This window comes from Varanus komodoensis, unplaced genomic scaffold (genome assembly GCF_004798865.1).
Source record: "Varanus komodoensis strain SLA01 unplaced genomic scaffold, ASM479886v1 scaffold42, whole genome shotgun sequence".
NCBI classification, from domain to species: Eukaryota; Metazoa; Chordata; class Lepidosauria; order Squamata; family Varanidae; genus Varanus; species Varanus komodoensis.
The window spans coordinates 5,491,263-5,513,799 of NW_025335972.1; the positions used below are offsets into that span (position 1 = coordinate 5,491,263).

General features: G+C 46.2%; 1 protein-coding gene across 1 annotated transcript; it reads right to left on the reverse strand.

The window, feature by feature from the left end:
* Window positions 1-459: 459 nt before the first annotated feature.
* LOC123030150 lies at window positions 460-7,691 on the reverse strand. The gene is made up of 2 exons (XM_044443808.1): window positions 7,623-7,691; window positions 460-2,769 (listed from the first exon to the last, which is right to left on the reverse strand). Exon 2 carries the CDS (start codon window positions 2,756-2,758, stop codon window positions 1,679-1,681), a length of 1,080 nt encoding a protein of 359 aa, XP_044299743.1. The 5' UTR covers window positions 2,759-2,769; window positions 7,623-7,691; the 3' UTR covers window positions 460-1,678.
* Window positions 7,692-22,537: the final 14,846 nt, after the last annotated feature.

Consider the following 22,537-nt stretch of genomic DNA (forward strand, 5'->3'; position numbering starts at 1 on the left):
AGTGGTACCTTTTTATCTACTTGCATCTGCATGCTTTCGAACTGCAAGGTTGGCAGGAGCTGGGACAGAGTATGGGAGCTCACCCCGTTGTGCAGATTTGAACCGGCAACCTTTTGATCAACCAGCCCAGCAGCACAGCAGTTTAAACCACTGCACCACCTGCACCCCTTAAGATAAAAAAGCAATGTAGTAAAATAACAACATTTACAATCTAAATAAGGGTGCAATCCAATGCATGTTTGGACAGGAAAGGTCTACATCTCCCAGTATGCCCCAGCCAACATGGCTGTCTGGAGTATGCCGAGAATTGTACCTTTTCTGTCAAAAATGCGTAAAAATGATTGATAAGGACCAATATGCATAAGTGAGGCTGTGAGTTGAGAACACCAATTTTATTCCATAGGGCTGTTTGGGTTCCAGAATGCTGTTGTAGCAGGGAAGAAAAAAAACTGATAGTCTTTTCTTTTAACCACATGGTAACCTTTGTTTATTACAAGATGGCATTCACTGCAAGAGGGAATCTGAACAGAGGACGTACGGCTATGCACACGTTTATTTAAGTCAATGAACGTATTTGGTTAAAAGGTAGGCAATTCACCAACTAGCAGCTCTTCAACGGATAGCTCTAACATTTTCAATGCCAAGATTCCACATAATCAAACACTCATAGAGAGGAGAGTACTTAGAAGCATATGTGGCCTGCCTTCCCTCCAAGACAGCACACTCATAGCAAGTTTCCAGACCTCAAGGACAGCCAGCAAAGTTGAGTTCTGGACAGATCTGAGGCCCAGAAATGAAGCACTGAGGAGGGCGGCATGGCCATGAGGGGACAGTGCAGGGGTGAGAAAGGCAGTGGTGCCTGGCGCCCAACTCTGTGTCTTGTCTCTGTTCCCATACGCCAGCTTGTTTCCATGATTTTGCCCACCATGACAGTGGCTTGGCAAATGGGGAAAGGACTGTCTAAATACCCTCGGACAAGCATCGGCGTGCTCCATCTAGTCAACTTCAACAGTCCAACCTAGTAAAACAGCACAGGAATGCAGTGGGGAGAGCTGGGTCAGGGAGCTGGGACACCCCTGTTGTGACTGAGGACAGAAACTGTGCTCCAGGTACTGGAAGAGGGCAGCCCGAACCTGTTCATCCAGTCGGCGAGGAAAGAACTTAGCCAAGTGGGTTGGGCTCGACTGTGCTAGGTTAGAACAGGGAAAGCAGTCGCCCAATTCTGTTCTGGGGATCCTCAGAAGATTATTGGAGGAGGCCTCAGTGGACAGAGGAGCTGTGGCAGACAACAGTCCCTTCAGGAAAAGTTGCCCACCACCCGTCCACCCCTACAGTGTTATTCTTAGCCACATTTGCCACACAACAGAATTAATTAAGGGTTCATGAAAGAGGTAGCCGCTCAGAATCTTCTGAACATTTGCAAGGTTTTTGCAGGGCAGAAGTTCATGTCAAAAAGCTCCTCTCAATACACAAAGTTTGAAAGCTACTAGGACAGGGTAATTACACCAAGGGTTACATGTTCTAGAGGAGGGGTTTGTATTAATCCTAAAAGAAGCAAACTAACCCCACAGGGCCAGATTTTGTATATGATATGGGGCTCTGATAGTTGAAAGGGAAAGAAACCCCTATGATACCAACCCTCTGCATTGCCTCCCACCCCACCCTACCCCCCTGCATTTCAGTTCATCTTGATCAGGATCTGCTCAGAGAAGAGCTTCTTCAGCTGGGCCACTTCAGCTGAAAGTGAGGCTAGCTGACTCCGCAAAGTACTGTTTTCAGTCTGGTACTCGGCCCCAGGCAGCTGGGCACCGGTGGAGGCATCTGCTTCACAGCAGCTCTCAAAAGCCATGGCCCCTGCAGGCAGTCCCACATGCCGTGGCTCCTCTCTCACGGCTGGCCCCCTCCAGCTTCCCACCGGTGGCGATGGGGGGTAATGTCCAGGTGGCTCCCCAGCCATCTCCTCTGCCCCCACAGCCATTTTGAAGCGCAATTTGTGAGGGAGGCCTTTGACGCTCTCTCCAGAGTCGTAGGGGCCAACTCGGCCCAGCTCGGCTCCTTCACTAGGGGCATCGGTAGGGAGGCAGTGCCCATCATAGATGATTCCTTCCTCCGGCCTGTCACGCTCCTCAAAGAAGACAGGGCTGCCCATGTTGGAGCTGCCCGGGGTGGAGAACCCAGAATCCTCAGAGCTGGCAGGTGGCTCTGGGTGGAAGGAGCAAGTGTAGCGTGCTGGCTCAGGAGCCGCCGGACAGGGCGGAGCTGCAGCGGTGGGCCGATGGAGCTCGGTGGCAAGAGGCACCCCAGGCCGGGAAGGATCAGCCGGATCCCGAATCAAGCCAAAGCGGAATTTGAGGGCCAAGAGCTCTGCCTTGAGGCGGGCATTCTCCTCAAGCAGGGCCAGCACTCGCCCCTCCAGGGCCATGTCACTGACACGCCGCTTCTCCCGGGAGCGCTTCGCTGCCTCATTGTTTTTCTTCCGCTTATCCCAGTAGCCTTCATCTTTCTTCTCATCTGGGGTGAATTCCCGCTTACGGCGGGCCATGGTCGAGGCACCCCCCTGCTCCCTTTGGCGTGCCCCCATGTTGCCGGCTGTCCTGAGTAGGGAGTGGCTGAAGAGGCCGTTGGCTGAGAGCAGGGAGACCGTCTCCTCGGCGAAGCACGACACGGCGGTGCGCAGTTCACACACGTGGGCTGGTGTGGGCGGCTGTGGCAGCTGTGACAGAGGCTGGGCAGGAGGGTCCTCCAAGGGTAAGTCCATCTCCCCGAAGACTGTGAGGCAGAACGAATGGAGAGCATGTTGGTGTTGGCCAAGAAAGGCTGGTCCCCCTCCCCACCCAGCCCTTGTGCTCACCAGGAAAATAGCGGGGAAGGACAATGAGACAGAGGTGCCTGTGCCTAACGCGCCATCTAGTGGCTAAGTAGTTAAGAGAGGTTTCTGTTCATCCTGAGGCAGGAACACAGTCAGGAACACTGAGCATTTTCAGATCTAAATCCCACTAGCTACAATTACACAACTGCACAGTACTACATTCCTGGTTCCATACAGTTCCTTCCAGGCCCTCTGTGGGAGTTTCCCTGAACTCAGAAAGACAGCAAGAAATAGCCAAAAGGTGTTTTGTTCAAATATGCAGACACATCTGGAACACAAAGTCAAAGAGGATGAAGATCTCCATGTTTATTAACCATTCCTAAATGATTGGTAGTTTTTAGCTACCAGGTCCATACTCCTTTATTAGCACAACAATCAAGTAATGAGGCAGGCCTGCTTTTTATGACACATTTTATAGATGGGACACTGAGATCCAAGAGAGACACTTGAGAAGCAGAGATTCAAAGCCAGCTCTCCTACACAGGGAAAAAAAAATCTGACAATACATTACTAGTATCACTTTCTGGCTAAGAACTGAGCCCTGAATCAATAAGTCTCCCATATGAATCTGGCTTTGGTCATGAACATTATGGGGATAACACTACTAGTCTACCTTACAGAATCATTCTACAACTCTCAATATATGTAAAGTGCTCTGAGCATGTCAAAGCACTATACAAATGTTAAGTATCATTACCACGATTAATGTTAAGCATGATCAAAAATAAGGAGGTTTCACTGGCAACTAAAGCCAAGATCATCCACTCTTATATTTTGAATTACCATGTATGGGTGTGAAAGCTGGACAGAAGAATGCTGACAGAAAGAACATGGATGCATTTGAAACATGGTGTTGGAGGAGAGCTTTGCAAATACCCTGGCAGAAAAATGAACAAGTGGGCCATTGATCAAATCAAGCCAGAACCTTCCCTGGAATCAAAAATGACAAAAATGAAGCTGTCCTTTTCTGGGCACATCATGAGAAGACGAGACTCATTGGAAAAGACAATCATGCTAAGGAAAGTCAAATCAGAAAAAGAAGAGGGAGGCCAAAAATGAGCTTGGATCAGTTCCATAAAGGAAGCTACAGTCTTGAGTTTACAAGAACTGAGCAAGACAGTTGTCAAAAACAGGACGGTGTAGAGTGCCTTTGTTCATAGGGTCACCATTCGTAAGTCAGAGATGACAATAACATTATCAGCACCAAAAGGGGAGCTTCCAAAGTACAGAGGAAGAAGTTGAGGTTAATCCTCAAACTCATGACTTGAGGCAAGACACAGTTCTTCGTTATTTATATAGTATCTAAAAATGTGTGCTTGGCTTCGGAATAAATTCTTCCAGAAGACACGCTGGAAGACACACAGATAAGTTTAAGTGTGGACTAGTTTTCCCAAGTTTCATTGTCCCACCCACACCCTGTTCTTTTTACTTTACACTGTGGTCTCCTGATTGGTTGGGTTGCTGTCATTTCCCTCTTGCATTCCTCTGGGACAGATAGACATGAAGAATTTCCTCCCTTCAGTGTGCCAAGAAAAAATATGTCTAGTTATAGGCTTCTACTGTTCAAAATCCTGCCTTTCTTGCAGCTCAGGAGCCCTTCCCGAGGAAAAGTTGAATTAATGCCTAGCAGTTTGAATCCAAACAACATTTTGAGATGGGATGAAAAGGATTCATTAAAGAGTCTCATGACACCTTAAAGACAACAAATTTATTATGGCATGCGCTTTCTTGGGGCAGGATCTTTATGAAGTGTGTGTGTTTGTGTGTACATACACAGGTAGAGAGTGTGGGATTTAAACAGTGTGTTCAAGTGATCATACAAAGTACAGCCTAAAACAATTCAATTAAAGCTTAATAATATGCAAAATAAACACATTGACTATACACAAGAACAACATAGCTAAGTCCGTCAACACCTACAGCGGACCAGAAAACAATTACACAAATCAGGGCCTGGACTGATAATTCGTCTTTTTTTGATAAGTTCTGATCAAGTCAATTCACCCAGGAACCTCCCTTTGACATTCTATTGAAGGAAAATGCCAAGTTTCAGGTGAGTGGCAGAGAGTCCTAGTAATCTGAATTGTCACTATTTCTGATTTGTATCCATTAACATTTTTGCATGGAGATCTCTTTGTAAAAGCAAGAAGATGGTGGTGGTGAGTGGATGGCACATGTCACCTTGGGGTTCTGGCTGAGGTCCTCCAGGAATTTCCCTGAATAGATATGGGGACAGAATTGGCATTGGTGTTGGTTGCAAGCTCTGGCCCTTTTTTCTGTGCCTGTTCTGTGGCCTTTTGTTGTTGGCGAGTATTTTTGATTAGCAAGCTTTCCATAAGCAAAAATAGGTCAACCACCTAAGGGTTGCAAAAGGAAAGTATGGAACAACATTGGCTGGGAACTGTAGGTGAGGAGTGTGCCTTGGAGTGGACTATTCCTGGGCACTTGTCTAGTCTTGTGAATCTGACAAAGCCTTGCCACTAAAGTGACTGAAATTATCTAACCGTTCATCTGTGTAGCTGGATACAAGTGAATCTGGAGGCTTTTAAAAGTCTAAAGTTGCAATGCTTCATATACTTACCTAGGTGTAAGCTCAACTTAACTCAGTGGAGCCTTCTGAATAGACATGGTACAGATTGCATAGCCTTTTAAAAATCCTGGTGTTTTTTTTTTTCATGGTTATCATCTCCCCTCCAAGGTCACCCATTAGACTTCATATCCAAGGGGGAATTTGATCTCGTATACTTACCCAGCTGCTACACACCACATTTAGTTCTTCCAAAGCACACTAGGGAAAAACGTGGCAAAGCGGGGAGCAGCCCCACTACAGATTCCACTGGTCTTTGGTTGAGATTATTGCAGATCAGAAACCAAGGTCATGGCCTGTCCCTGCCCCACTCCACCCCTCTGGCTGAAGCTTTAATCCCCTTCTGGTTTCAGCAGCGAGCCAGTGAACTCAAAGCCCTTCTGGCCTTATTCTAGCCACTGCTATAACTGGGTCGCAGCACCATAACAGTTCCCTCCTGCCCTCAGACCTCCTGCCACCCTGTTTGTTGGGAACATTCCAGTCCAAGAACAGAACTCGGTGTGCTTGTCCCACAAAAGGAGGCAGGCTGGGAGAAAACAGCATTCGCGTAACTAAAAATCCAGGAAAACTGCCGTGTCCCACTGCCACCCACACACAGGATGACTACTACTGCTACTACTGTGAGAAATGTACACAGCTGGGAAAAGTTTAGCTATTTCTATTTCAAGCATATTTTGGGTCATTCTAGATGACCATCTCCAACTTTTTAGGCTTTTGCTTTGACAGCTGACGGTTGTTTCATTTACTGCCTGTTCACCCCTGCCAGCCATGCCAGGTCATTGAAATGCAGGTCATGCATATCGACCTGTCAGAATGGGTCCGAGATCAGCATTTTGCCAGGGTACAAATGAGTTTGGCATGAAGGAGAAAGAGGATGAGGAGGAGATGGAGGGTGGCGTGGGGGGGGGCAAAGGTTTTGCTTTTCCAGCTAGCTATGCTGTAGCCCTTAGGGGACTGTGCTATTTCAAGACAGGCATTTAACATGCTAAACAAACAGATTACAAAACCCCTATGAAACCTGTTCTTCAAAAAGCTGCCTTGCCCTGAAACCTCCTATCACTAGGGGGAAATGGGAAGCATGAAATGCTTTTGTTGGACTAGCCTGAGTTCCAAGAAAAGGTATCTCTGAGCTACATCAAGTTCTGTACAAGGTCAGGCAGATAATTTTGGAGTAAACACAAAAATATTGCCACCCCACCCTATCTCAGCAGAGCAACCACACCACTGTTGGGTTCCTACAGAGGCTTGTTGTGTGTATCTAATCTCACACAGGTACGTACAGGACAAAGACATGCAAAGGCTTATGTGCAGCACCAAGGAGCACCAGGTCAATTAGAATATTTTGCTACACAAGGGTCGTGCCTCCAAGTCTCTAACAAGGATGCAGAGGAACGTCCATTGCAGTGCACAATCAGTAGCTCTTTAGGGCCTCCTCAAAATATTGCTCAGAATGTGCAGCTATTATATATATCACACAGATTACACAGAGCGAGATTACTGCCTCCAACACCCAAGCAGTCTTAATTATTGCATAGAGTTTCCGATATAGCCACAAGCAGGTCCCAGAGTTGCTGGACCAGCCTTTCTCACCCTGGGGCCTGCCAGATGTGTTAGCTACAATACCCAGCATCCCCAGCCAGCATGGGAGTCTTCTAACAAATCTGGCAGCCACCAGATTGCAGGCCGCTATGCTAGATCAACACTTCCCCCAATCAGACTTGTGTGCTCTGGTGCGTGAAAGGAGTGTGCATCATGCTCTGGGCCAGCAGCCTGACTATCCCTCCTATCCAAGGACCACCAGGAAAGTCTTCAGATGCATAAACGTGAGCAAAGCTGGACTCAAGTCTTCCTGGATGCCTTCACATCTTCCGATCTGGCGAGCCCTTTCCTTCCAGGCTGGGAGTGAACTGCGCCTGGCCATTTAGGGGGCTTAGGGAGGTGTCACTCTGCGCATGTTCTGAGGCACCGTTCATACCCAAAACTGACTCCGGGAGCAGGCAGGGTGTTCCAAGCCCTGCGTGCAGGCACTGCTTTCGAAAACCAGCCGAAGGACTGGATAAGGAACGCGGGGGGCGCCTCTCACGCAAGGCCCGCGCCCCGCAGCTCTTCCTTGTCCCTCGGCGTAGAGCCCCCATCCCACTCCGGTGCGTCCCACCGCAATCTCACCTCGCCGTCAAAGGGAGCGGGGAATGGGTAGGCACGGTCGAAGAAGGGGCGTCCGCCGGGCCTTCTCCCCGGTTCTCGCCCGCCCTGTTCCCCGGCTGCTCCTAGTCTGTCTCCCGTTCCGCGATTGCTAGCAGCGGCGGCGGCGGCGGCGGCAGCTCCGGTCCGCGATAGGCACCTCCCCTCCGGCGCGTCAGAACCGCCCTCGCCCGAACCCGGTTCAGCCGAGGACAGCGCCTTACCCGAGTTAACCCCGACCGGCCGAGCAAAGCCGGCTGAGGCGAGACGCGCAGAGGGGCGAGGACGGACGTCAAGGCCCCTCCAGCCGGGTTGTTGATTCTCCTCGCTGAATTGTAGAGCGTCATCAGCGTGCCCCCGCGCTGCATAGGTGAAACAAAGGGTCTCTGCCCTCGGGGAGGTTGCCATCTGAAATTCAACACGCCGTGGGGTGGAAGGGAGCTACAGTGGTAGGGTATTTTTCTGACCAGGATTGTGCTTTTGGTGAGTTCTTGGAGGAGGCAAGATTTGATTTAACTTAAAAAGTTGGGAACTCTGCGGACCGTGCAGATAGGCACCTGTTACTGCTGGAACAGTTGGCTGCTTGAGGAACTCTCCTGCTGTCTCTTCGCTCTGGGCCCAGGTGGAACCATTGGCCAAGACAGCCAGAATGCTGAGATCCTGCAGCGCAGTCCAATCTTGGTGCTTGTTCCCTGAGCATACAAACCCATTGCCAAATGACTGTGTGCTTGGAAGGATTCGTTTCTGCAAACCAGCCACCAACTGTGTGGCCCTACGCTGCACAGACTCTAACCTGGCTATATTCTTCCTGTAATGAGGGGCCCAAAACTGAACACAATACTCCAGTTGCAGGCGCACCAGAGCTGTATAGAGTGGTAGTAATACCTCTCTTGATCTAGAAGCCACGCTTCTGGCTAAGCAACCAATGATGGCATTCGCCTTCTTGACCACCACATTACACTGCTGACTCATGTTTAGCCTGCAGTCAACCAGCACCCCGAGGTCCCTTTCACAAGTGCTGCTCTCCAACCACTTGTCCCCTAACCTGTACTTATGACATCCATTCCTATTCCCCAAGTGCAAGACCCTGCACTTATCCACATTGGATGCCATCCTGTTGTCTCCTGCCGACTTCCATAGTCTGTCCAGATCCTTTTGGATCTGGAGTACCTGCTCCTCAGTTGTGGCCACTGCCCCCATTTTAGTATCGTCTACGAATTTGATCAGCAGACTGTTCACCCCTTCTTCCATGTAGCTGATGAAAAGATTAAATAGGATCAGCCCCAGGACAGAGCCCTGGGGGACCCCACTTGTCCCTGGCCGCCATCCTGATGATTCCCCACTTATGGTTACCCTCTGCTTTTGGTCAGTCAACTATGCCCTAATCCATCGGACAGTGCATTGGTCTGTCTCAAAACTCCTCAGTTTCTCAGCCAGGATATCATGGGGCACTTTGTCAAAGGCCTTGCTGAAATCCAGGTATACCACATCCACTGCATCCCCTCCATCTAGCCATTGTGAAACCTTGTCATAGAATTCCTCAAGGTTTGTCTGGCAGGACCTGTTATTGCGGAAGCTGTGTTGTGTGGCTGCCAGCCTCCCTTCCCTATCTAGCATCACTAGATCTCTCTCTATTATGAGCCTTTCCATTGTTTTTCCTACAATGGATGTAAAGCTAACAGGTCTGTAATTCCCCATGTCCCTTCTACTACCCTTTTAGATAATTGGGACCACTGGCGCCACGCTCCAGTCCTCTGGAACTTCATCGTTCTCCATGAGGCCTCAAAAATGGAGACCAGCAGGCGTGAGAGAACCCCTGCCAACTCTCGAAGTACTCTCGGGTGTAACCCATCAGGGCCCAGTGCCTTTGTAAGGTCCAGTGCCCTGAGGAGCTCCTCAACTTCTGGGTGGGAGGGTGACTCTAATCTGTTCCCTTAAGTCCCCATCCTCATCTAATCTCCCATGCAGATCTCCCCCATTCTGCTTTGGGGAGAACACAAAGGCAAAATAGTCATTTAGCATCTGTCCCCTTTCCCTCACATCAGTCATCGGATCCCCTTCCTCCTTATTAAGTGGTCCCACTACCTGTCTCCCCTTCCTCTTGCTATTTACATGCTGATATTTCTCCTGCTCATAAATTATCCTTGTATTAAAGTGAACAGTCAAGGGACCGATTCTGCTCCTTACTGCTCACACTGTGTCAGTGAGTGGGAAAAAATCCGTGCAGGAAGAGACATTTTACTTTGAGCCAGTTCTAGATCTTGGTTCATTAATGGGGCTTGCTTGCAAGGGCTGCCTTGGTGTCAGCTGACACATTCCCCCTTATATCTGTAATTTGCTTGGTGAGGACAGAGGCTCTGAGGATGCGTACAGTTCTTTCTCACTGCAGAATCCCAACATATCTCAAAAGCCCAGTGACTTTTTCCCCATATTAATAACTGAGAGAAAGATTCATTGGAAACAATTTTGTTAGTAGACTGTGCAAACATACCATTTTGCTGGTGAGACAAGGGACAAGTTTGAAACCTCCTGGCCTCACACTTCAGATCACTGCTAGAACTCATCCCTCTCCCTCAAACCATTTTTCATATACTGCACATGCTTCAAATACCCCTGTTTTCCGGAATAAGCCATCCCTGATAAATCACTCTCCCTCTTTTGCTCCTATTTTTGTCCATTTTGGAAAATATTGCATGTTTTGTGAAACTTGCTAGATGTGCCATGCTGCAGGGCTGATGCTTTACCCCAAGGGTTTAGAATAGCCTAACCCCAACTTGGTAATTTCCAGATGTGTTGACCCACCGTTTCTTTTATTCCCAAGTAGCATGGTTTTTGCTGGGAATATTGCCTGGGAATGATAGAGTCCCAGCCCAAGACCTCTCGAAGCCACCAAGTTAGAGAAGGCTGCCTCAAAACTGAATCTCAGAAAGCAGGTGGGAGAGGCACAAGTGCTGTCAGTGTAGGCTCAGGAACCCTCAGGGACTTTGCACAGCCCTTCACTTCATGTGCTGCTGCTACTGCTGAAGTATATTTTGAACTCTTTACAACCTATTGTAGGACAATAGTATATCTTTAACTAAACCAACAAATACCCTCTGGGCTTTTTAAATATGTGGAAGGCACATGAATACAGGTGTAACCTGGGCCTGGGGGTGAGGCAACAGTCCGTGGAATGTTGGCATGCCCCTATTTTCATCTTCAAAAATATTAATCTGATCATTTTAAATCATGGACAATACATTCCTCCCCCAAGAAAAGAATTTCAGGGTGGTATACACTGAAATCACATGTGCAATATAAGAAAAATCAATTTACCACTTAAATTTCAATTGATAGGTAAAAAACTTACTCAGCTCAGAATACAAAGGCAAATTTAAAATGTTTGGGCAAATAATCTGGCACTGAATACCAATGGCACCAACTCTCTCTCTCTCCCCTCCCCGCCCCATGTGTGTGCGCGTGTGTGTGATTTATATCCCACCATTTTTCTTTGTCTTTTAAGGTGGCATCTTATACTCATTTACCTGGGATTAAATGGTTGTGTACAGAATTGCAGAGTTAATGAGCTTTCTAGACTCTCGCTTGCTCTAACATATAAATGGCAGGCTGTGGACTTCAGTGGCCCCTTAGCTGGATTCATGCACATTCATGTCAAGATGCATCTTCCCCACACTCAGGCCACAAACCTATATTAACTCACCTGGGAGTATGTCCTATTGAGCTTACTGGAACTAACTTTCAGGTAGATGTGTATAGGATTCCACTGTCAGAGAATTAACATATAGCCTAGGTGTGTCATATGCCCATTCTCTTGCATCATCAGTATAAAATCTTTGATGTGCCTTCTAATTATCTAATCCTATATAGTGAGGTTGCTAAATCTCTTCCAGGACTACAGGCAACTTCTGCTTCAGATGAGCTCTCCGGGCAGCGTTCCAGCATATTTTAGCTGACTGTTTTTACCACCAGCATTTGAACCATTTAAAAGCAGGGACAACTGCTCAAAATCTGGGAAATCACCAAGAGCCCAGTAGTCAGAGCAAAGGGATAAGGTTAGGAGGAGGGCTGCAATTGTCTGGAGTTTTACAGGGTGGTACTTGGCAAAATAGGTCAAACAGAGTGAAATCCAGTGACCCAGCATGAAAATTTATTATCATTACTGGTAGCAATGGTACCAATATTGTTATTACATTGAAGCATGCTACAGAGTAGGTGTGTGTTTACTTTTGGCAGATTTGGTCCAGTCCAATGACTTTCAACTTTGTTCCTTGTGCCATGTTTCAGACCACTCCTTTCCTTCCCTAGATAATAATTTACTCCGACCTTCTAGGAATTGTTGTAACAAACACACACTAATCTGAGCAAAGTGCAAGGACCAAGTCAAAACCAGACAGGGCGGTGCTAAAGTCCCCGTTTACCTCAGGCAGCCCACAGTGCATTAGCGGGTTTATTTTAATCCTGAATCTCTTTTTCTAAATGTTCAAAAATTTAGGTCCTGGACATAACACAACCAAAGCATGATTAGTCCCATCTATCATGTCCTTCTTCAGAAGCTCTAGGCCATAAAGACCCCTGCTGAGGAATGGCTGTACCTCTGAGGGCAGAAGAGGGGTATGGGTGGTTCTCTGATTGTTGAACTACAATCCATCAGCATCCCTGCCCTTTGGCCAAGCTAGCTGAGACTGAAGGGAGCCTGGACCTGACAACATCTGGAGGGGCCATAGGTGCCTCACCTCTGTTTTAGAGGAGTGCTAGTGTTACACATTCATTCAGAACAGCCACTATGCATTATATTGCCACCTTTCTGTCACTTACCCCTCTGGCACAAGCAAATGCCAGTTCAGTGCAGGAAGTTGTAGGGCTTTTTTCTGTCTAGAAATGCATAGGATTGCACCCCTAGTGTGCAACTATCCTGCCTGATTCACAGAAAGTCGAGATGTGGCTGGCTTCCATTTGTAACTCTCCTGTGCTTTCCCACCACTTCCTCCATCCCTTTTCTTACCACAGAGAACCCATTAAGAAGGGAAATGTGTAGTAGCTGCATAACAGTAGCGCTCAGAGCCACCTTTCTGGACACACCCTCAGGAAGTGAAATCAGCAGCCACCTAGAAAAACAGATGCAGTCTCCTTTTTGCAGTCGTATCACGTAATTCTTGCAGGTAAACAGGCATCTCCCATTTCATAGCCAGAATTGCTATGAAAAGAGGACTGAAATGGGTGTGCATGTTGTGCTGGGTATACAGCAAAGGCACATCGGTTTGTCTTCAAAGTCACCATACGGTTGCATGCTACATGCCCAGATCCATTTTTCATTTGCCCCAGCGGTGTTGCCACGCCCTGCCTCAGAATTACACCCAGATTTAACTTTGCCTTAATCGTGCCCAGGTGGGATAAACGTGCCTTAACTTGCCCTGGATAAGGACCCACTGAGGTGCTGCCAGGAGGGAGGCACTGCACAGGGATGGGCACCCCCACAGTATGCAGGTGTGCTTAATATATAAGCCAACCCTTTCCCAGCATCCAGTGTTCTTCATCCACGCACACACTACCGAGATTACACAAGCTACTCATTGCTGTTATGTAAGGGGCTGGTGTCAAGCCAGGATGCCTTGGTCCACATCCCAGATCCCTTTACATCAGCCAGGCAGGATCAACAAACACAGCAGGGATGGGGAGGTGGGGAGGAATGAGGTGGAACAGAGCCAGGACACGTGTGTGTTGCCTTTGTCCAGGCAGAATATTTGCAAATCCTATGGAAAGGGGATGCTGTTGCTGCTGCAGACCCGGGTACCACTAAAGCCCAGAACACTTGACTCCTCTTCTTCCTCCTGCCCACTTTGTGAGCATGGAAGCCCAAGTTCACTCCAGGTGATCTTGATGGATGCTCCCACTTGCCTCCAGTGACTACTCGGTGTGTAGACAAAATGTAAGTGAATTAGAACTGTTCCTTCTGTGACGGAAAATCCTTAAACTGCACCTGGCCCTAGTTTGGAGAGTAAGGAAACTCCTGGTTTGAGTGAGAGCAGGGTGCCAAATGCTGAACATTGTGGATAGATAGTTGGAGGAAGCGTAGGTGACACATGTGGCATCACTGGGGCATAATGCGCTGCATATGGGTCAGACCGGTTTCTACTCCCATTCCTTTTTTGCACATTGGTTCAGGAAATGCTCAGCTCCCCTGAATTGCACCGGAGCTGTGCTAGACCATCTTGGCACATTAACCTCTTGGTGGATTGTGACCATGGTAATTAGTGCAAAGAGGATACTAGTTGGGCTTTCTGCCTCAGGAATTTAAAAAATTAGGCCAGACCTGGAAAGGGAAAAGAAGAAAAGGGAAAGCATACGGTAGACGCAAATATAGGAGAAGGAGAACAGAGAAACATAAACGTGCAAGAGGAAAATGAAGAGCAAGGGGAGTATAAGCGATGGGCTTGGGTCACCGCAGTGGTTTTCTTGTGCAATGTGTTAGCACAGAACTCAGCGTTCCCAGATAGTTATTTATAGCATTTGCCGCTGCTCTCAGCCTGCCCCTCTCCCTTCACTGGGATTAGCTGCTCATGGCCGACACTGATGAGGAGGGGGAAGCAGGAGTCTCAGCTTCTGGCTGCAGGCTGGGAGAGGGGGTGGGGTTTAATCATTCCTATGGTGCCAAAGGTGTAGATTTGCCTCATTTATCTGGGGAGCCTTCAACAGCAGAGTAAGATGGACAATCGGCATGGCAGTGGAATACCAGTACAACATTTATTTACTTATTTCATCTATTTTGTATAAGTATTTCATATGCTACCTTTTAGAACCAAGTCCTCACAACACACACTACTTTAAAAATCCAAGTCAATCAATTATGTAACAGCTGCCACCAGTGATTAAAAAATAAATAAATATAGGCCAATTAAAATAAAATATTCTAACAGTAAGGCAGCAGTTAAAACTCAGGAAAGTTGTTTTTGTTGTTGGGTTGTTTTACTAAGACCTCTTACAAATAATTTTAGTTGAGGTTGGGTTCAGTATACATGATAACTCATATCCTACCCAAAAACTGAGTATTGACTGAGTATGGGGTTATCATTAAAACACTGGTTGTTGTTGAAATGTCTGTTATTATGTTGTTTGGGCTCAGGCACTAACAAACTATGGTTTGTTATCCACAAACATCCATGGTTTGTTGGTGGGTTATGAACTGTGGACTGTTCATGGTTAACAAGCCATGGCTTATTATTGCGTCTCAGTTCAAGCACTAGGATAACCCACTTTTCAACTATATGGGTTGTCATCTCTTGTGAACCTGGACACTTTCCTGCAGGAGAGCTTGTTCCTGACCTAGACGCCACCTAGACAACTCATGGCTTGTTTAGAGGTGTACCCACAATGGTTGTCATGTCTTCCAACCCCTGATGACCAACTCCTTCATGAGTACCAGGAACCAGCCAGGGAGCTGCTTGGCAAGTGCAGCAAAATCCCCTTGCAAGCTCACCCAGGCCACTGCTAGTGGATGCCATTCCCCCAGCAATGAAGCAGCACTTAGGAGCAATTGGCACTGGCTGAGCATCAGTGGTTAAATGGACAGACTTACTATGGCAAATGAAAAAGGACTTGCCATCACCACACTGTGGGGAACAGCCAAGTTGGTTTTGCTGTGGAATCCCCAGGATACCCATGAGAAGACTGAAGAGGGTGGGGTGAAGAACCCACAGTAATCCTGATCATCTGTGTGGCACACTGCAAGTTGCTCACACGACAAGCAACCTGCACATCAACCTGTCTTGATGTGCAGCCTCACCCAGTGTCTTCCTCAGTGGTGAGACAATTTCACAGCCTGGGGGCCACCGTTGAAATAGTCCCTTCTCTGAAGCCCACCAGTGGATAGCTCTTATATGTGGGCTTATGAGATCTTAATGTGTAGACAGATACAAGGCAGATCTTAATGCATAGGTAGCTTTATATGGATGGAGGCAGGTTCTTTAGGTAATCTGATCCAAACCATTTAGGGCCTTGAAGATTAAAACAAGCCCTCTGAAGTGGGCCTAGAAACACATTGCTAAGGAGTATTAACTGGTACACTCTTGGTGTCACATGTTCTGACCAGCCATGACTTTATCCACCAACACCTGCCTGTTTCACTACTTCTAACAGTACAGTGCTTCTGTGCATAAAAGTATAGCAGCCCCAGGTGCTGGCACACCTTCCAGTATTTAGCAATAAGTTTTATTACAGGACAGTTTAATGTACCTTCACCAAGAGTTCATTCAGTTACTACAGGCATTCATCTGTAAGAAATACTTAGTGCCACCTTCTGGAATCCTCTTCCTGAACAGTAGGATGTTTAGGAAGGATAGCATAGTGTGTATGATGCAATCAAGGGCAATCTCACATGCTGCTTGTACATCATCCTTCTCCCTGTGCTGTGGGATACTTAGCACCTTTATGGGATCAGGGAGAGGGTTCATTGGGAAAATGACACAGGAACTGCTGAACCCCCTGCTTAGTGATTTAGTCTCAGTCTAGATCCCTTCAAATTTATAATTCTTCTAAAATGTAAAATGTGGGATAATCTTATTCATGGATCCCTGCACACTGTGCCTAGCTTAGAATATACTCTTGTACTTTAGTTCAATTTCTAGCTCTGTTGGCACAGGCTTATCTCAATTCTTCCTACTGCTTATGTCACTGCTTATTACAGCTATCATCATCCCTGCCCCCTTGGGCTGATACTGAGTAGTCCAGCCTCTAATGTGAGCGCCTAGGATGCCATTGTACTGATATTTACTGTGTTCTGTCTTGCAAGGTTCCCTGTAATACATGGGCCATTTGTCTATCCAGGCATCTTCCCACAAAACCAATCACCATCTAATACTATAGAATCATAGAATATTTTTAACTGGAAGGAGCCAGAAAGCCACTGGGTCCAACTCCCTGCTATTGTAGGATGCAAAGTTACACCAGCCCACTCAGATGACTGTCCAGACGCTTTTCGAAAGCCGTCAGAGGAAGAGTCTGCAACTTTCCCAGGTAATAGGTTCTATTGTCGTATTGCTCTGTCATTGAGGAAATTATTCCTGGTGTCTAGTCTAAATCTGGTTTCTTTTAACTTAAGTCCATTATTCCATGTCCTGCACTTTGGAATGGTTCAGAAGAGATCCTGTCCTTCCTCTTTCAGGTACTTCTAAGGTGCTATCATATCTTCCCTCATCCTTCTCTTCTTGAGGCTGAACATGCCTAGCTCTTTCAGCCTTTCCTCACAGGGCTTTGCCTCACTCCCTGAATCATCTTTCTTGCCCTCCTCTGTACCCTTTCTAGCTTTTCTGCTTTCTAGCTTATTTACCAGTGAATATCTAATCTTCTGCTGCAATTTGGTGTGATCAAAATGGAAAACCCAGGATGAGTCAATCCATATAAAAAGGAATGGGGCAGTGGCAAGTCATAGTAGCAGGTTCAACCTCTATCCCAGTCACGATCCTGAGTGCAACTGTTGATTTTCTTTTATATAAGTGAATTGTTCCCATTAATTTTTAGAGTGAAAAATAATGTGTGACACATTGGGAAGTTGGCAGTGGAAGCAAAACCTGGCTCTTCGCTCTCTATCTCATCGTATGACAGAGCCCCACCCCTGGGAATTCCACAGAGCATGTGTGCAATGAGTCTCCTACTCTAGGAGCAAAGGGCTGGGATGCAGGTGATCTGATGGCCTTTGTAAGCTGTCCGGAGTCTTGTGCAAAGGATGGGATAAAATGTTTCAAATAAATAAAAATATATAAATTTCAAATGAACACCCTGTGTTGTTTCATTGTGCAGTTCTACATTCATACTGAGGCTTCAGCTTATGGGAGAGGTGTGACCACTGGTAAACCCAGGTGCGTCCAGACTCTTTCAGGCAGGAGGATGCTGTCGGATTGTGTTGTGTGCCAAGTGAAGTGTTGAACTGGCAGGCCCCATTGACAGGAATGAAGCCAAATCAAACTCACTAAAAGAGATTTAATTTAATTTATTTAATTAAAACATTTATATGCTGTTGCCTCAGGATGGCTTACAGAAATAAAAATAACAATATAAATAACAATATATTATAAATAGCATTACAACATTCCACAATAAAATAAATTAACAACAGTATATCTCTCCTAATTAAAGAAAGAAAAAGAAAGAAAATGAAGATGCAACTGTATACAATTAATGATATTATTAAAATTAGTGATATTAGTTATTAAAATGGTTAAATAAAAAGGTCTTTACCTGGCGCTGGAAAGAGTAGAGTTGGCACCAGGTGTCTCTAGGGGAGCATGTTCCATAGTGTGGGTGCCACCACAGAGAAGGCCCTCCTCTGCTTGGATACCCTCCGTACCTCCCTCAAAGAGGGTTCACGGAGCAAGGCCTCCCCTGCCAATCTTAAGGGGCATGAGGGCATATAGGAAAAGAGACATTCCTTCATGTATCCTGGATCCAATCCAAGCTGTTTAGGGGTTTATAGGTAAGTACCAGAACCTTGAATTGGGCCTGGACTTCAACTGGGAGCCAGTGAAGCTGATAGAGGACTGACATTATGGCCAGTCCTCATCAACAGCCTGGCAACTCTATTTTGTAGATGCATTTTCTTCTGCATTAAGATGAGTGCCCTGAACTGAGGGAGCTGCAAAGCTCTTATGCCGAGTACACCCTGAAGAACATGTTTGAATGAAATGTTTTTTGCACCATCAAGTCAACTGAACTCCCTGAATTCCAGGAAGGAATGCAATAGCAAAGGCATTGTCTATCATTACATAGTTCTGAGCACTCTTAATCATGGATGGGGTAAAGTGCTCATCAGAGCAGTGCAACTAACACTGATGTTAAATGGAAAACACAAGCTTCTCCTCATTTCTAGTCCCCACTCAGCCATGAAGCTCACTTGGTGACTTTGGGCCAGTCACAGACTCTCAGCCCAACCTACCTCATAGGTCTGTTGTGAGGATGGAACTGAGAGAAGAATTATGTAAACTGCCTTGAGCTCCTTGAAAGGAAAAAGGTGCGATATAAATGTTATAAATGAATAAAATGTAGTATACACATTGCTACTCATAATTCATTTATTTCATAGTAATCTTCACATACAAGCAGTTTCCTGGCTCCTTGTAAGAAGATACAAAACCACTCCAGTGCTGTGCTTTCTCATTCTCTAGAGGGCGTGCTGAGCACACTGGTGTTTTTCTGGGACAGAGGTAAAAGGCAATGCCCTCAGTGTGGGTATGAGCTGATTTGGATTCTGCTTTATTCCTCTGACAAGAAAAAATGGAGAGTAGGTATGCTGGGATGTACAATCAATATAACATTTAGCTAACATATAGAAAATACATGCAGCATGTAGGCAGTCCTGAAAGGACTACTAAGATGTAGTCTGTACAAGGCGCTTTAATAGCCTGTCAGTTACTGCACAGTTTGGAGGAGGGTGGGGGATCACCGTGGCAGTTTGCTATAGGCACCTGAGAGTAAAACAATAGGGATGAATAGATTAAGATAGCACAGCACAAAGCTAACATTAGCATGTCTAAGATGGGACAGGCATATTAGCATATCTAAGATGTAGGTGGGGAGCAAGACTTGCAACATCGACCTGATTAGGTCAGGAATCCATCTTAGGTCTAAAGCTGTTCTTACAGTAGCAAGCTTTCAGCAGCCATATTATGGCAGACCATTTACTCATTTTCCTGACACCTCTTAATTCCAATCTATTTGTTTTCCCCATACAAGTGGCTCCCATTGACTTAGATGGGACGGCAAAACTTAGACCCAGTTAGGAAATAGTACAAAATGAAGCACTGAGGTAGTATTGAGGTAGTACAGAATGTTCCTCCTGTTTTAGATACCGGGGTTACTGAGGTCAGCATAGGAGACAAGTTTAGATTCCATTTGAATAAAAACCCTGAATGTACACTTTGATTTCTATTTCAGAAGGGAGTAGCTCCCATTGACTTCTATGACAGAAAACAGGAGGGATAGTTTCACTGCCAGTGGGCAGCCATGCTTCTGGTAGCAGAAACCCCTTCAGAAGGTGCAGTGTGTTGGTCAGGGGTCCTCAAACCTTTTGAACAGGGGTCCAGTTGAGAGGTGCTGGAGATGGGCGCAGGCCGCCAAGGCGGTGCAGGGGGCAAGGAGATCATTTTCTCCTTCTCCGAGGGAGTCCAAAACAATCTTGTGAGCAAGCCGGTGCCTTGCCACATGCATGCATATGCGTGTGCCCCAAACTTCTATGGTGGGCCAGATAAATGGGCATGGTGGGCCGGATCCAGCCCACGGGCTGTAGTTTGAAGACCCATGGTGTTGGTGAACTGTGTCATCCCTACACACACACACCAGGAATGCCTGAAATCTCTGATCCCTCTATGGCCAGTTATTACAACCAGCAATTTGCTGGTTCCTAAAATCCACTTTCTTGCATCTAAATGTGAACATAATATTCCTTTTTGTGCCATGATGCATGCATTATTAAGATACTTCAAAAAATCTTTGTCAAAAGATGTTACCAGATTACACTAAAGTAACTGGTTTATCTGGTTATATTTCAGTCCATGAATTTCTCCTTTTGCACTTAATATAAACCTTGTGTACATCTGTAGGCACATTAGAACAGGCCATGTAACACCAATGGGTGGGATATTACAACCATGTCCCACTTCTGAACATTTGTTACTAGTACGCACATTTCTAAACTAGAAGTGTTTACTCTTATATGACCTATATAATAATTATGCATTGTATTTGCCTGAGGCAGATCTACCATATACAGAAAACCTGGTGTGGATGATATTTACTCACGCTTTTTGTGATGATAGAATTGTGTTTCTTAATAAGTATCAATTAGCCATATGTTCAGTTTAATCTATTCAAGGAAAAAAGAATAGTAAGTACTGTTTAGTATGCATGTCTTATTACCTTCAGGGCAGCCATACAAAAGAGAGCAGTGTGAAGAGAATTTCCCTGTTGTGAGAGAAAGGTAGTTATGGGGTCTGAAGATGAAGTAGCCCTCACATATAGTTCCTGCATTTCATAACATTGCACATCAGTAAACACTCTGTGTGGATTTCCATTTCCCTTCAGAGCCCCATGTCCTCCGTTTATTTTCTCTCTCCCTTTTTCTCTGTTCCATGTCTTGTATGTTTACATCATTAGCCACTTTCTCCACCATGATGGTCAACCTTATTATCTGTTCTTAGATTAGATCCCTAGTATAATGCCCACAGACACTTCCTTTGGTGTCTGCCAAAGCTCCGTGCTTCTCCATTTGCTGTTTTATGGCTTATTAAAAAACCATCTGCTTCCAGTGCACTGGAAAGCAAAGCAAGAGTGCCCAGTAGTACCACTTTTGTCCATTCCTTCCCTCTGAGACTCATATGGGCCCAGCAAGATGCTTAGGAAAAGAGGCTAATGGTTTGTTTTGCTGTGTACCAGGTAAAAATACCTTTTCAAAAACAAGATGCCCTCCCCCAAACACACACACTGCTGGCTAAACTTGGGATGAGGGTGGAACAGGATAGCAGAAGGCATTTGTTGCTCCCAGGGACAACACAGAGGCAGAGTGGGGGGTTAGGGGGGAACTCACAAGGAACTGAGGAGAGTGAGATCCAATAGCTGTGAGGAAAGCAGTGAGCAGTTTCCTGGTATGGTGGACAGTAGAAAGCATCCCAGAGGCAGGGGAATAACAGGATGTACTTCGTCTGTGAAATATTAATGGAGTGCATGTGTGTATTGGTTGCCTGTGGCTTTTGGGTGTATCAGTTGAGTATTACCCATTTTCCTTCCATGAGTATTTTTACTGGATTTCAATTCCTTACAATGGAGTCGTGGTGCTATGGGAACAGATAATATTTTTCTCCTGCACCTTTTCCCCAATTTAGATGCCTCCCACAGACACCCCACAGTTACCCATACAGGGGGAAAGGGACAGATAGGGTATGAGCACCTTTCTTCTACCAGTGGCTAAAAGTTAATTGTGCAATCCTATGCAGCTTTAGACCAAAAAAGCCTACTACAGGCTGGGACATGTTGGGCATTGTGGACCCTTTTTCTGTTTGAACTACCACAGGATTGCACCGTAACCTACAAATCTGGAAGTCCCTGATTCAAACCGTACCTATGCGGTTTAGAAAAACCATGCTTTCCTCCCACGTTTAGCCCCCGCTTCCCAACAGGGGAAATTGTAATGCTGAGTTTAGCATTACACACTTATGTAGGTCTAAGTGCTTTATCAATGCTGCACTGATGATAAAGAGGAGGACACTTTCTTATGGGCTATTTGAGAAGTTCATTTGTTTTAGTGTTTGCGAATTCAGAACCCAGTGTCCTCATTATCAGTCTGGAGTGAAAGCGACCTTGCATACGTGGCACGAATCTCCTCCTCGTTTCACTTACTTCGGCATTTGAAAGATGCTCTCGGCGACGATGACGAGCAGCTGAGTCAGCCTCATTGCGGTGTTGCCACGGCAACAGTTGCCGGGGGCGGATGGAAGGCTTCATGGCATTCCCTCCCTCCCCATGCAAACCATAGAGATACGAACGCTTAGAAGGGAAGATTGAACCCCCGGGAAAAAGTGAAAGTCGAAATTAACTACTATTCTCTGTTCAGGCAGAGTGACATAGTTCTATACCTTAGCATCTAGGTAGTGAAATTCTTTGTTTTGGAAAGTATAATGAAAAATAATCGATTCAATTTCAAACCGGAAGTTTCGATATGTTAACGAAACTGATAGGAGTCGATATGAAAAAGTATTTCCAATTTGTAAGTCTATATTCCATGCCAATAACCACCTAGGCCGCAATGGTGGCCGCAAGTCCATGTGATCCGCAGAAGGGAGAAGCTGGTTCAGCCTGCGGTTGGCGCTCCGTTCGCTCCGCCCACTCCCTCTCTGAGCAACTCCGGAAAGGGAGGAGAA